The sequence below is a fragment of the Sabethes cyaneus genome, chromosome 1 (genome assembly GCF_943734655.1).
Source record: "Sabethes cyaneus chromosome 1, idSabCyanKW18_F2, whole genome shotgun sequence".
NCBI classification, from domain to species: domain Eukaryota; kingdom Metazoa; phylum Arthropoda; class Insecta; order Diptera; family Culicidae; genus Sabethes; species Sabethes cyaneus.
This window is the reverse complement of record NC_071353.1, coordinates 21,369,334-21,385,626: the sequence shown is the minus strand read 5'-3', so window position 1 is coordinate 21,385,626 and position 16,293 is coordinate 21,369,334. Positions and strand designations below refer to the sequence as shown.

Sequence of the window (16,293 nt, the reverse complement as noted above, 5' to 3'; positions counted from 1 at the left end):
AGCATTAAATAGATCTCAGCTCACTTTGATTGATCGCGTATGATAGATAGACAACAAACTAAAATATTAGGGAATAACTAGTTTTGCATTGTGTGTCATAAAAATGTTGATATTTTTAATAATTTGTGTCGGATAGGACGGGATTAGACAATTACGACGAAGCAGTGACATACCCTAAGTTCAAAAAATTCAGCTTCCGATGAATGCACATTGTAATGTTCATGGCAAGCAGCATGGGAAATTCAAGTGAAACAAATTAGAACAAAATTTCAAATTTGCTGTTAAAAATGCTTGTTACGCTAATAAGCAGAAGCATTTCCAACCCATTGGACACAACCTTGTTGATCGCAAGGAATAGTTGTGTAAATTGTCGACGAAGCCAATACGGTCTTGAACTTGCCAGTATGTCATTTCCGCTTCAAACATTCTGCTTAAGTATCATCCTGTGAATGTTGGATCAATTCCAACAAGACATTCGAGCAACCCGGTCGAAGCTCTTCAGTATATACAATTTGTAATGCGGATACCGGATGCCTGGGGGGTGAGGGCTGCTGGAGCGTTTCGAGAGAAAATTTCTTGTCGAAAATCTTTCCCTTCGACTTCTGCCCGTAAATTCTTATCTTCCGTGTTGCTATAGGATTCCAACCGGTTGTTGCATAAAAGTTAAAACTATTACGGAATAGAACCGTAAAGTACTAGGTATGCTGAGAATGCTGAAACAATTCATTTGAGTGGATAAAATAAAAGCAAAACTATTCCTATCATTTTTCCAAGGTGGAATGAGGAGACAATCTCTCAATTTCAGAATGTCCATGATACGAATACAAAATCGCGTAAAGCTGGTTTTCTGTGTTATTTTATTCATATTGCTCTATCTATTATTATCATAATAATAAAAATCGAATCATTTCAATCCTGCCAGCGGCAAATCTGTAAAAATAACGTAAAAAACTGACACATCACTTCACATTTTACTTTCAGATTGCCAATCATCCTCCGCATAAAGAATGTTGTGTGGAGAAGTGTTCATATTTCGCGTGTAATAGAAACAGTGCACAGCTTCTCTTCCGGACATATCGTGCGGTTCCGCTCCCATCAATCTGCTCGTGTCGGTGGTTTCCGCTTTCGGAGCTGCACGGTGCTCTAGCAAGTGGTTGCCGGATGTGCGAACGGGCCCGCCGTTCGGTAGGTGTTTGGAGGCTTCACAATTTTTTTTTGATTAATCAGAAGCAAGACAGGACGGAAAAGGAACCACTTTGCTCAATAAGTTTATTTGTGGCCATTTGTGATAACGAGAAGTGATTGATGATTTGCCTTGAGGCTCACGTGTGAAACGCACGAGGGAAGATTCCACGGAGTATTTCCGCGTGCACTCGTGCATGTGTCTGTGTGTAAATTTAGTGTTTCAAAATGAGTGAAATGGTTGAGCTGGAACGGTTAATCAACTGTACCCAAACATGCATTCAGCGGTTTCCGTGGTCAACGGAATACAATGCCACGGTGATCGGTGAGTTTAACAGGAGCGAAATACTCGATGTGCTGGGGGAGATGATTATGCGGGCCAGAAGCCGACCGTCGACGGGAACTGATTCGATGACATTGAGGTAATTATTAGCTTTAACACGTACCGGTCACTATGGTGATGCATGGTGATTAGTCGATGGAAACGTATGGACGGTCAGATATTGGTGACCCCGCAATTAAACTCTTGGAAAAAATTAATTACTGCGGGTTCGTAGGCTGAACACTGAGAATAAATTTTGCGTCGGAATTATTTATTAACTCAATTATTCGCGAATGCGTACATGTTCGCGGAAAGTTTGCCCGACCTGTTCCTGGACACGGGGGTAACAGTGTTGAAAGCGATTTTTTTTATCGTTGAGTGTTCGTTCAATTGTCGTACGTGAGAACAATAAAACCTTCCTTGCACATGCACCAGATGGCGAATTGTGTAACGTTGGTGAAAAATTACACCGGAACCAATCATTCGAGATTAAAATGGCGTCGATATCGAGCATTGAGAGCACTAAAAAAAACAAAACTAGGTATAATCCTATCAATTGCAGGCTGCTGGAAATTTATCAATCAAATCATATATAATCTTCAAGAGCAGTTTTCAATTTCAATACAACCTAAAATCTTGACATATTAGAGAATAGATTCAGTATAACTATAGTTAAGATCTTAACAAGAGTGCGAATAGCAATGACACGATAAATGACCATTTTCCTAACAATTCACCAGAAACAATGATGGATTCGTGGATTTATATATTAAGGTGAAATTAGTCGTCATCGATTCTGCCAATTTCAAAAGCAGTTTTTTTGTTTGAAACAAAAATTCTGTTTGTGAAAATATATTTGCTGTGTTCAGATTGGCAAGAAGAATGCAGTATTTACATTTTTGTAAACAGAATCCCGCCTTTGTGCCGAAAAACTGCTTCCGAAATTGGGCTTTCCGACGAAAAGTTAATGACTGCTAGTTTCCCGTTAATATGTAACACTCTACGTTGTTAGTTGGTACATTTTTACTTCCAATTAATTTAAAATTTTCTCAATCCTAGAATCGAAATGATTCTCCCAGTTTATGAATCGAAAACTTTTCCAATGCAGAAGCAAAGGCATTTTGAGTAACATTTAGGTAAATGTGGTTTTGAATAAAGATATATTTTTGGAATCATATTTTACTCGAAACTATCCGGCCCTCAAAACCAAAGCTTTGTTCACAGACAACCAGATGCGACTCTTACTTTAATTCCATCGTAATTTTTCTTAAAAGCGAGTTTCGTAACATGGCTGCATGGCGGCGTTCGAGTATGGCAGCTTTCGGCTTCGGCAAAAGATTGCTTTGTAACATGCATAGCAGAGGGTGTTAGTGTGCACGATGTTTTTGAAAGAAGTCCTGATTTTGAACAGGTAGCTTTCAACAAACTGCATAATACTGCTGTGGAGTTTTATTATACACGTACCGGCCTACCTTATTTTGCTACTACACGTTGCCATCTGATAAATTCGTATTGTTACGCGTTTCATACATCAAAGTCCGTTTCCATTTTCAAATAGGTATTCGGAAGGACATCCAGTTAACAAAGAGCTGCCATTTGCGACCCTTCGCATTCCGGTAGATGCTGGAATTGATCTACTGGCTGGCGAGATACACATTCATGGTAAAAGGCTCTCTTTGACGGCCCGACGTCAGAATGAAATTAAACCGCACACTCTGGACAAAATCGGAATGGCGGCCGACCCTCCGGGCGGGGACAGTGCCTGTAACCGGTATAAATAATATATGTTTGCTGCACATCACCACACAATTTCCGGAGTCCATCTGATTGCGGCTACCGATGTGAGTCTTTATATTTATGCTGCTGGCTGGTTTCCGATATTTCATGAGAACTGCAGAGGATGGTTGCATTCCGATGCAATAGAAAAGCTTTCCAGTGCATCTAAGTGTTATGTGCTCAATTGTTAGCGATGTCGGATGTAATGCAGATTCTATGTTCCCAGTAAAAAGGCGCCACATCAGTTATGCCGTCAGATGGATTTGCTTATTCATTATTGCTTTATTTGGTTCAAATGTGGGTGTGTAATAAACTATATGTCGTATCGCATGCTTCTATGCATCTATGATTGGTCATTTTGCAATCGAAGCTTATTAGGGAACATATGTAATGATGATATATTACAGCACTATATTGTTAAAAATAGCAAATGATTTTGGTACTCACACTAAGTTGATTTTGGTACTAGTGGTATCAATATGATATATAATATCATATTTTGTCCGGTAACCCATTACGGTGGCCGTAAGTTAAGTTGATGGTTAAGTAGCGAAAGTTTCTATCCAGCTTTTTACGAGCCATAACGGCCGGACGTGTTCGTAATATTTGAACAGCATTTTTGACATTTCCCTAATACATCGCACGTTTTCTTTCCTCACATTCCTTCAGTTTTACCGTGAACGCGCGGAAAGAAAACGTGCGATGTACTAGGGAAATGTCAAAAATGCTGTTTAAATATTACGAACACGTCCGCCATTATGGCTCGTAAAAAGCTGGATATAATTTTTTGGTACATTTTGCATGTGTGGTATAAACACAATGATACACGATACCTACGATCAGGAAAATTTCCAGCAAGTCCAAGACCAAGACCTAGACCAAGACCAAGACCAAGACCAAGACCAAGACCAAGACCAAGACCAAGACCAAGACCAAGACCAAGACCAAGACCAAGACCAAGACCAAGACCAAGACCAAGACCAAGACCAAGACCAAGACCAAGACCAAGACCAAGACCAAGACCAAGACCAAGACCAAGACCAAGACCAAGACCAAGACCAAGACCAAGACCAAGACCAAGACCAAGACCAAGACCAAGACCAAGACCAAGACCAAGACCAAGACCAAGACCAAGACCAAGACCAAGACCAAGACCAAGACCAAGACCAAGACCAAGACCAAGACCAAGACCAAGACCAAGACCAAGACCAAGACCAAGACCAAGACCAAGACCAAGACCAAGACCAAGACCAAGACCAAGACCAAGACCAAGACCAAGACCAAGACCAAGACCAAGACCAAGACCAAGACCAAGACCAAGACCAAGACCAAGACCAAGACCAAGACCAAAACCAAAACCAAGACCAAGACCAAGACCAAGACCAAGTCCAAGACCAAGACCAAGTCCAAGAACAAGACCAAAAGGATGCATGTTCATCCGGTTCAGCACGCTCGACACCTCCAGGGTGACATGTGGCTGTGTCGCAATTTGCCTTGTGTTTGATTTGAGATCATATCCCACGATCCGCAAAACTTTATGGTCAATCGCTGATGCGACTTGCTGATGTGCTCCCCTCGAAGCCATTGAAAACAATGATGCTTCTCGGAGGTGACGGTGCGTTGTCTCAGATGTCTTTGAATGAAAATCTTTGTGTAACAAAACGAACACTCCTGGATTTGTGTTCACATACTTGCATTAGGTTTTCAGAATCGTCTCAGAAAGACCCGAGAAGTTAGTTTCGTTTCCATATGTTTGCCATATGCGTCTAACCTTGTCCGTCGCACGCGGTGATCTAGTGTGCTATGCGTGATGTATGAATTTTTACAGTTTTCGGATAATAATTCAACACCTAACACGATACGTTTAAAATTAAATGTTGATGAAATTAAAAGAGATAGGCGTTTTAGTCAATGAACGAAGTGGAGGACGGTACTCGAGCTTTAAATTGGTGAATAAAAGCAATAAGTTTTATCACACATTTTTAGGAGAAATTCGATAGAAACGCCATAAGAAACACTTCTTTCAAAGCTTTTTGCTTCCAAAAAGTTACTAAATTTCAAGAAGTAGGGAACGGTACGGTACGGGAGAGTATTTTCAGTCCATTAAGCGGCAGCCTGAACAATATTTAGGAATTACGTTGAAACTATATCTATTCGAGACAAGATTTTTTTACCAATTGATAGAGTACCATTTACTGAATATCGCAGTGCATTTTGGTCTTAATGAAACACTACTGAATTTAAGTTAAAGTCGCGAGAAATGATGAAGTTGCTGCGGCTATTTTATGCCCGTTTTCTATGGTGGTGTCTGTGTTGTTTACTATATCCAGCAGGACGAAAAAGCCTGCATGGTAAAACTAAGAGCAAAATAACTTTTTTTAAGCAGTGATTCTCTACGCATTGTAAAACTACTTTGCCATATCGGGAAAGCATTTATACAATATATAGCAGTCTTGCCAGCTTTTCAGTTTTTCGTTTGATTTATAGCACTAGATGAGGAAATGTTACTTCAAAAAGGCGTAAAATATACGTTAGTTGTTTGATCATACCCTTGTAGACTGGTTTTCATCTCGCTAATAGACATGAATTGCTTGCTTTAAAACGCTGTATCTCGGGATCGGCAAAGAATACCTCGGGGCGATGAGTGATTCTTATGTAAAAAAATTTGCGGAACACGATGAAGTTGAAATTTTTGAGATAAAATTGTCTTCATTGAGAGAAAAATGTAAATTTAGTTTTCAAATTGAGTTTAAAAATGTCTGGTGCTCAAAAATAATATCTTTTTCGAATTCCTTGGATGATTTCCTTTGAAAATGTGAAAATAGTGTCTTTCTATACTTAATATTTCCGGAGATATAAGCAAAAGAATAAAAGAGATTTTGACAAAATCGGGTATTTTTCTTAAAACTGGAGGCGCTCCCATTAATCGAGGGAATGTTCGATCCGTACCAAATTTTGGATTTTTACTTTCTGACCGAAAACGAACAATCTGGCAAAATTTGGTTCAAATCCGTGAAGGTCGATTACACGTTTGAACTTTTCGGCATGGCATGGAATGACCCATTTTTATATAAAATAGTTATAACACATTAAAGTCTATGAGTGCTACATTCGTTTCAGTATTGTTATAAAGCGGTAAAGTATTTATTTGCGAAAGCGCAGCAAAAAAGGTAATCTATGCCGAATTTAGTAGCGTGCTGTAAATACCATCCTGCTAATTTTCAGAACAAAATTTTCTCAGCTTTCAAATGAAAGAAACAGAACTGAGCTAGCTAGCATAGTTTTTGTACCAGAACTAAGAACCGAAAACTATAAATGTTTAATAAAGTAACGATTGAGATTTTACCATATGCGTAGAAAGACTTTTTGTCAAATGTAGTCCTCTATCGCCTCCTGAAATATCTGCACTAAGCTACCTAATACCCTGTGTATAGAAGAAGAAGATAGATAAATAGATAAATAAATAAATCATCATGATCATCATCATCATAATTCAAAAATATATTGATGTTTTAGCTAAAAAAATATGCCAGAAAGGGAATATTTTCGTTAAAAATCGAATCATGTCGTAATTTGAATCCTTCTGTATTGATTTCGAATTGGCTAGAGCGATTTAGAGAGTGGCCAACTGAACAAATATTCTAGCAACAGTGCAGCTGCGTATGCCAGTATTGCCAAATGCACAGATTATTCTGTGATTAACAGATATTTGGAATAAATTACCTTTATGCAATCTAGATCTATAATTCTTTTTTCTGAATAATTTTACTGCAGTTATTGGTCGTATCACAAACAGGTACGCTGCTATTGTCGATTTATTGTTAAGGGGACATAAACGTCTAAAACTTAAAAAAAAACATTATTTTTTATTTCAGATTTTGATTCTGCAGTCTTTTCCGCTTATTTTGATACTAATTTTCCAATGATCCGACCACGGCAAGTGGCCGAAAAACGATCATACACATAAGCATTCCAGTGCGGCGTGGAACAACTTTAGCGGAATAAAACGCCGCTCCTGGAAAACCACGATTTTCAAATTTTATGTGCCTATACAATGTATTGGAATAAACTTGTTTTTGTTTTGTTGAGGGTGTATCTCTATCTATTACAAGCTTCCTAATCGTTACTCTATTACAGGCTGTCTAATCGGTTTTTTGACAAGTCTCCTGTTTGATTGGACTTACTTTTGAGAACTGGTTTTGCTCGATTGGATTTTTCGGACTGTCTAGGTCTCTCTACAATTGGCAACTAACACATTTTTTGACGGTTTTCAATGTAAATTTCGCTGTTTAAGTCAATGATTGACTGATTTTAGCTACAGAGTCGAACAAATTGGTGAACGAGAAATATTCTCGCCGAATATCCAATTTATTTTCTCGAAACTTCTAGGTAATTACAATTTGTTCTGTCGTTCGTGCTGTAGGCTGTAGAGGTTACTTCCACGAAACGGATGAAAAATTGGTTTCACCGTATGTTACATCGACCTGCAAGATACATCCAGCATATAGAGTTAACGCAAAGTCATACAGCTTCCGGACTGAAATTCTCTTCTTTGCTATGCAGTTTTTGTTTCTGGGCATCAGGCTCATGCTCTGCATGATGGATAAGCTGTCTTTTTTAGCTTCGTCTCTGACCAACATATTGGTATTTCGTGAGTGCGTACCTTTATGGTTCAACTTTTTCGATTTATTTTTTATGTGTCATTTTGTAGTCTGCCGTTCAGCAATTTTAAAGTCTTCATCGACACCAGAGAATCGTAGGTGCTAGCGAAAAGTTATGCGATGACGTAAAATGTCGCGCCGTTGGAATAAAGTTAGAAAAATTATTAATTCAGACACGCTTTATGGTGTCACGCGTGCGATTACTTTTTTTTCTCTAAAAAAAGTTACTGGAATTAAAAAGAGACTGGAATTTTTTTTCTAACAGAACCTTGCTTAAACAATTTCCCAACAGACTCAATAAAATACGATATCAAATGTTGATGCACAGAACCATTCCCCTAAAGTCGACATTGAAATATTCAGAGCTGCATTGTGTAAAGTGAAGTTAATCAGGTTTGAAGGCATGCGCTCCATCTGAATCTTTGTTCAGTAGCGTTGTCTTAAATAACCATGCGTCTCCATTGAATCAGATTTACGGATACACGCTGTTAAAAGTAAAACAGGTGAATTCCAAACAGGTAGAAATTTACTTTACTCGATCCAATCAATCTTCATCAAAGAATTGATCCCGTTTGATGTCAATGCAATGTATGGTAATCCGATCAGGCAACTAGCATTAAGCAAGGCAAACAACGACAATTCATCGTACAGCGGGATGCTATTTAATTTTCCAACCTGGGGCTCTTTTTGAAAACGGTATATTTGGGAGTACGAAGTCGGTGAAGCCAATGACCTCAATTTGTTGAACTATACTCCTGTTAATATTGTCCTTCAGGCTCAAAGCAAATATTTCTCGTTACCTATTGGATCGTGCCGGTGTCGGGAACTCAGTTAAATGGCTTCTGTTCAGCGCATTCAGGGTTCCTCACCGGGAAAAGCCAAAAACAGAATCATTTGACAAAATTTATTCCGGCGCAGCAGTTGGATTGGAAAGTTTATCCGCAAACATGATGAAAAATGTGTGGAATTTAATACTATCCTCTGAGGAAACACACGAACATGATAGTATAGGGATTTTGAAGAAAAAACATGTTTGAATGAATGGCACAAACTTTTTCCCAGACGCTGGGTGAATATAGAGTAAAAGTCGGAATAATCCGCCCGAAACCGGGCGGACATCCATAAATTACAGTTAATCTTCCGATGCCGTATCGTCGCCTGAAAGACGTTCTTCTTGATATACAGTCATCCTGCCACTCCGTAATATGCCTAATAGTGTACATCAGTTATTGGATTCTGTAACATATTTTTTTCTTTCTTTTGCACCATCTCGTTCTGTTGTTTCGCAGGGAGTTCATCACCGAGTGCCTGTTCCCGTCGACGAAGAGTCCCTACGAGCTACCCTGGCAGCAGAAGATGGCCTGGGGAGTGGTGTTCGGTGCAATGCTACTGGTGGCCATCACCGGGAACTGTATCGTGCTGTGGATCGTTTTAGGTGAGTGCACTCTCTGCGCTGTCGGTTCCGATCGTTTTACATATATTTAAATATTTCATCTCGACACTGCACCCGACTGTCGGTGGCTCGACAGAAATGTTCAATGCGATTGTCACGTCCCTTAGGTGTTTATCCTGAATTGATTTCTTCTTGTCTCAAGCCGGTAGACTGTGCAAGTGATGGGATCGAAATTGCATTTTGAAGACACATTTGCAAATTTCTAGAAATCTATTTTTTTCACGATTACGAAGTGGGTACCAGTCGAAGGTTTTCACAAGTATTTCACCAACCGTAATTTACTCAAATCCAGCGCATAGAATAAAGGGATTTGGTCGTTGTTTTTAGTTGAAAAGCTCAGCAAAGTTGTTTCAATATTTGTACCTGCTAATATTAAATAGCTGCAGGGTGCTTTGCCATCGACAGTGTAAATTTTCTAACGATTTGAATGGATGGTTAGACAGAAGGCTAATGTTCAGTCAAACTTTACCCCAGCTAGTTAAAGCTGTGTGCTTAGCCGGTCCTAAGCGCTTTTAATTGGATAGCAGCAAGGTAGCGGCTTCCGTATAAGAATCAATCGGAAATTTATGATACACACTGGAACACCTTCTGGTGCAAGAAGTTATTCGTGTAAGCGAAACTACATTTTAATTTAACGACCTGTCTCCGGGGTAAATCTGTTACATTAAGCCATTTTAGCTTGGTACTCGCTTTCTCATAGGCTGAGCGGCGAGAAAGAACGGGAAGAAACTGCCTTTGTTTATTTTTGGAAACCATTCTGTAGCAGGAGCAGAAGCAGGTGCAGCTGATGGCAGCTGCTTTCGTGGGAAGTCCTTTGCCATTTAAGGAAACTTATGAATATTAATGAATGAGCGTTCCCGTTTCGTAGTCGGTTGAACTTCTGTTACGCAATTTGCAATGTTTATTTTGTAATCTGGTCTAAGTATCCTTTATGAGCAATAACGGCTTCCGATGTATTCGTGCATTAATACGGGCTCACCCGAACGTGAAATCTGAAAAATCCTCGCATAGCATCAGCGTCAAAAACACAGTCATTTGCAAACAAACGCTAATGTTAGCATAGCTCGTTCGAGACGAGTCACATATGTGAATCCATTTTGTCGAGTCAATTTGCTAGCGCAGTCAATATGCCAGGATCATTAGCATTGTGTGCGGATATGTAATAAATCTACGCAGCGAGAGCAGAAATTGTATGTTCGTAGAATGCCATATGCAGGAATTTATGGAATATTACACGCATTTTCAACTTAACAATAAATGGCAAAAACGTGTCGTCGGAAAGTCGTTTTTAAAATGCAAGTCAAAAGAGGGCTGCTTGATATCAAAGCGATTCGGAATTGGTCCATGTGACGGCAAAATATGATTTGAAGTTAAAAATGACGTGCTGGCGAAATGACGAAATGAGGTGATAAAGTCCTAATCTGTGCAGTGCTGCTATCTTCTAGTTTATGCAAGAATTATGATTGCATTGAAATGCTGAAACATCTATAATTCTTTCAGAACATTTTAGAGAAACAACTGAACTAAACTGGCTTTCTTTTCGGTATTTGTGCCAGGCGGTTGGGTTAAAAACTTTACGGTTTTTATCCCACATCATCCATTAATTACGGTCCCCGAAATCGGACATTTATAAACCGGGTCTGGATGGAGTGGAGTTGTCACCCTTTTCTCGCCCGCAAAGTGTTTGGCGCCGTTGCGCCGCTGGACGTATAATTTAATAAATAATGTCGGGCTAATTCGATTGTTGTTTTCAGAGCCGGAAAAAGCCTGACCCAACTCAAGTTTCCGCATCGAATCAGCATTCTCGTCTGATTGTGAAGCTGGAACAATGACAATTGAGCTCAACTTGGTTTGAAAATATGTCGATCCCATGACTTTTTGCGGTTACACTCAAATGGAAAGGGCAACTCGAGAAGTTTCCAATATTTAGCGTGAAGAGCTGGAATTATACTTCTTCGTGAATAAATAATTTTGCTTTCAAAACTCTAGTGAATATCTTCTCACGGTAGGAGTAAAAGTCGCTTTTGTTCATATTATTTAGATATTTTATAACTTTTGTTAGATGTTATTTAACTAAATTTTAAAAAGTCGACTCGTTTCAGGGATACCTCGATATAAGACAATTTATAATTTCAAAATGTTGTGTTATATCGAAATTGTCTTATATCGAAACATGGTTGCCAATTTTACTCTGTGTTGTGTGTTTACGTTTTTTGAACTATTAATTATTGTTTGAACTATTAGTTTTTCGCAAATTTAGGGGTTATTTTGAAATAATGAACATCTTCATGGCGCCGATTTTGGAATGGAAAATTAGCTCTGGTATCGTTACCAGCTATGTCAAAGGGATTTGTTCGATATAAGACAAAAATTGTCTTATATCGAATTGTCTTATATCGAGGTTGTTTTATAACGAGGTTGTCTTATATCGAGGTATCCCTGTATTGCTAATTTGATAAATGCTAACATACTCAGTTGTTTGAAATTTTCAGTTTACGATTTTTCAAGAATTTTTTTGAAAGACAATTTTTGCGTTAATCGTGATATTTTTCGGAAAAGCCAATGGTCGAAGTTAAACGCAGTTTTGAAATTAAATATGGCGATTGGTGATTCAACATTTTTGGTGGAAAATGCTTACAATTTGAAGGCTTATTGTTACATGCTAATATGCAATAATTCTAAAAGTCACTCTCGTTGAAGTTAACGAAGTTTTTGCTGTAAAGAATGCCATCTGGAATTTTTACGACGAGACAAGTTCGGCCCGTCGTAAACAACCGACTTTTGCTAGATGTACAATGGGAATGTCTCCAAGCAGTGTATGTAGCTCATGATTGTATGCCTTCGTCACTCCCCGCTTTCAGTTTGTACTCCATCAAGTATCGTCCACAGCACCTTCCGCTCGAACGTTGCAAGGGCCCATCTATTTTGAACTACCGTATCCCAATTAGGCATACGGACGTTAGGCATAGGTTACGATAGGCATCGAAAAGACGGAAAAGACGCGCACAAAATATATCATTTGATTCAATGTGTGGTCGCTCTGTTCAGTCGCTTTGGTTTGTCCGGAAAAACGTGTTTAAGCATAATCTGCCTTAGATGGTTTCGATGGACTGTATCGTATACAGCTCTGATACCTTTAGAGATGCGAGGGCACGTTGTATGCCCGACATTTCTCCAAGGTCTGTCGGATAATGAAAAAATTTGGTCCGTAGTGGTGCGAGCGTACTGAAGCCCATTTGATTATTTTATACGAAATCTTGTACTGTCGCTGACTGCCAACGTTATAGGATCTGGAAAATACCCTATAGATGACATTTATGTGCGTTATATTGAGATAGTGGCAGCAGTCGAGCGAATCGCCCTTTCTATAGAGACGACAAATAATTCCTTCTATTCACTCCCTCATATCTTGGAAACAACCCAGTATAGACTCAAAATAATTCACATGTTCTTTTCAGCTGATTGTTATTGGAAAAGTCCAGGCCCAGAAACTGGTTTAAAATCTGATCCAAGATCTGGTTGCTGGCTTAAAATCTGATTAAAAATGTGGCCCAAAATTTGCTCCAGGTTCAAGAACTGATAAAAAATGTGGTCCAAAATATGGTTTATAATCTGGGCTAAAATCTAATGAAAAATGTGGTCCAGAATCTTGTCCAGGCCCAAAATCTGGTCTTGGTGCAAATCTTGTCGAGAATTTGGTCCAAAATATTAACCAAAACCTGATCCAAAATCTGGCCCAGAATTTGATGGAGGTGCAGCATCTGGTTCAGGTCCAGAATCTGTGGCCGAAATCTCATCAAAAATGTTGTCCAAAATATAGTTCAGAATCTAGTTCAGATCTGTTCCAGAATTTGTTACAAAAACCTGGATCAAAATTTGATAAAAAATATGGTTTGCAATCTAATCCAGGTCTAAAATACGTTCCTGGTCCAGAAGCTGGCCTAAACCCTAATCCAAAATTTGGTTATCGGCTGAAAATCAGACCAAAAATCCAAATCCAGCTCTAGAATCTGGACCCAAATTTTATTAAAAATCTGGTCTAAAATCCATTAAAAAGCTGTAGTCCCAAATCGGAGCAAGGTCCTCAGTCTGGCTCGAAATTGCCAGATCAACAATGCGGTCCAAAATGTGGTCAAATCTGATAAAAATGTGACCCAAAATCAGATCTAGGATCTGATACAGCTCCAAGATCTGGTCCAAACTCGGGGCTAGGTTCACAATCTGTTTCAGGTCCAGAATCTGGTTCAAAATTGTGGTCCAAAATCTGGCTTATAATTTGGTCCAGTTCCAGAGTCTGGTCAAAACTTGATCCAAAATCTGTTCCTTCCGAAATCTGATAAAAAAATGTCGGATAAAATGTGCCTAAGATCTAGAAATTGGTCCGGGTCTAAAATAGAGTTTTCGGTCCAAAATCTGATAAAAGTGGTCCAAATCTGTCCCAAAATTTGTTACAAAATCTAATAAAAATGTGGTCCAGAATTTAGTGCTGGTTCATAATCTAATTGGTGGTTGAAAATCTTATCAAAAATAATAAACTGGGAAGGAACACTGATTTAAGAAACGAGGCGCGCTTTCGCCAAGGGCGCCACAATGTTACGCTACGGCTCTGCTTCTTGGCCACGTCCCGAATCGAAAGGTTCGGATTGTGCTTGAAATAATTACTCACTTTCCTCGTCTTCACGGGGTCGGTCGTCTTTGCTTTTCTTCCGCTACCAGCTTGGCCGCGGGACACGGTCAAAAAGTCGATTGCCAACTGCTTTGACATCCACCTGTGGCATTTGCCTGGATTTTCCACGACAGCACCAATAATTTTTTGTCGAAGCACTTCTTGCTTGGAAGCCATCTCGATAGCCGCTTGACAGATTGTGCCGAAATTGTGCACATGTAAACATTACACTCTTAACTAGTTTCGCTTAAAATTTCACAAATTTTTACCAATGCAACAAAGAGTTGCCCCCCGCGCAGTCCAGCTATTTCCGCCAGCGTACAATAGTCGTCCCGGTCCTGCGTGTGGGTGCGGGGAACAGAGCTTCCGGAACGCACTTCAGAACGTATGCTGCAAACCCTAAGCCCACCCGGCTTAGTCAAGCGACGCTGTTATGTCGACCATATAATTAGATCCTGCCATCATAGTCGTTTCGTTCCTATGATCGGCTTTCTCAAGCAAGTACCGTTGTGATAGTAATGGTCCCTGTAGCATCCCTCGTCATAGAGTCATGTTGCTATTCACCGGGTATCTCAGCTTAACTATGGAGCTGTTATAACTAGCAACGTAGTACGTAGTAGGGGGATTACGGATAAAAGTCAATCCGTTCTTTCTGGCTGTAAGCAAGTGCGACTACGATATTATTATATTGACCGAGACACGTCTTGATGACTGTTTCTATAGTACGCAACTGTTTGGCAAGGATTTTGCTTTTTTAGTAAAGTGGAGGAGCGCTTGGTGAGAAGCGAATGGTAGATTGAAAGAAACTGGGAAATTTCGATACGAGGCCAAACATATATTGGGTAGTTCAATGGTAAGTGGGACTCCAATCCACACTTTGTCGGCTGGTACCCGAGTGTTTTTGGCAATTAAACTATTACCACAACCTTATTCTAGATAGTTTCTTATCTAATATTGTCCCTCCAGTCTAACCATTCGATATACGCACACATATGCTCCCCGGCCAACACTGTCGATAATCGTCTATCTTCTCGCTGGTAGACGCAAAGGGCAATCCTTCCAAAAATCAATTACCGTCGGCGGTGGCGATTTATAGTTAAACTGCATAAATTATTTCGTGACACATCGCAAATAGAAGTTGTGATTGTGATTGAATTTGTGTACGTATTAAGTTATTTTGATAATTATCGTTCAGTTGCCTCGAATTTCCGGATATAATGCATTGAATTAACTTTTTTTTTTGGTTTGCGATAAATTACCTATTGCCTGTATTATTATGATCACTTCCAAGCTTGTGTCTGATAATACTCGATTCTAGGTGAAAAACTGCATTGCGTACCACAATGTCACTTGCTGCTAATGGCATCAACACAAAATGACCTAAAAACCGTTGAAAACGAAATATTTCGAAACCTGAAAATTGTTAACGTTCCTGATGCGATGAGGAGGCGATTTGGAACCGACCAGTCGGGCTCAGAAAATTAATTAAATTTTCCTGTTCGACCTGCTGTTTCGATAAACTGCCAACATCCGGCATCACCACGCTAGCGGGCGGTTAGATGATGAAGTTGAATTTAATACGAAAAGCCGCAACGTAACTGGACCTACTTATTTGAAACGTTATGATTTGAAAAGTTGAAACTCATTTTTCTCAGAGTTACGTAATGAAACATTTTTTCACCTCTTCGTATGACTGAATACCTATTTAATTTTAATTTCTACTATTTCGTTTGTAAATGGTACCTTACTTATTGATGTTTCAATTAGGCGCTCAATGGGCGAGTTGGCTTAAATTGTTGAATTATTTCAAATCCGCTGTGTAATGTCCTGAAACGATTTAGAGAACGTTTGATCGTCAACTGGAAACCTGACGGTGGTAGAAAAGCAAAGACGTGTTGTGACGAGGGGACGCGACGAAAATGGCAGAAGTTTTGCAATCCTATACCCATGCAGAAGGCAAAGACGAGAGCTGGATGGTGAAGTTTTAAGGCACAGGTTGTGCCGTGACATAATCGCGAAGCCAAATCGGAAGGTAAATAAATAGTCAAGGATGTTCTGAAATAATTTGCCGACGTAATACGATTGCGACGTTTTGGATGATGGAAGGGAACGACGTTTTACCACTAATTTTCGTTAGAACAACAATTTTATAGGGGAACTGTGGGTAAGACGAACAGGTTAAGAAGAACAGCTAATATAATACAGAGAACTTATGATTTATAAAACCTAAATA

The 16,293-nt window shown here is 39.4% G+C and overlaps 1 protein-coding gene across 1 annotated transcript in view; it reads left to right on the top strand.

Annotated features, from left to right (window-relative positions):
- Nucleotides 1-1,410: 1,410 nt before the first annotated feature.
- The window catches only part of LOC128745356 (tachykinin-like peptides receptor 86C), a 113,923-nt gene continuing 99,040 nt past the window's right edge, over nt 1,411-16,293 (top strand). The window contains exons 1-2 of the mRNA XM_053842402.1: nt 1,411-1,604; nt 9,231-9,376. Of these exons, the coding sequence (XP_053698377.1) occupies nt 1,411-1,604; nt 9,231-9,376 (340 nt within the window). The remainder of the gene's footprint in view (nt 1,605-9,230; nt 9,377-16,293) is intronic.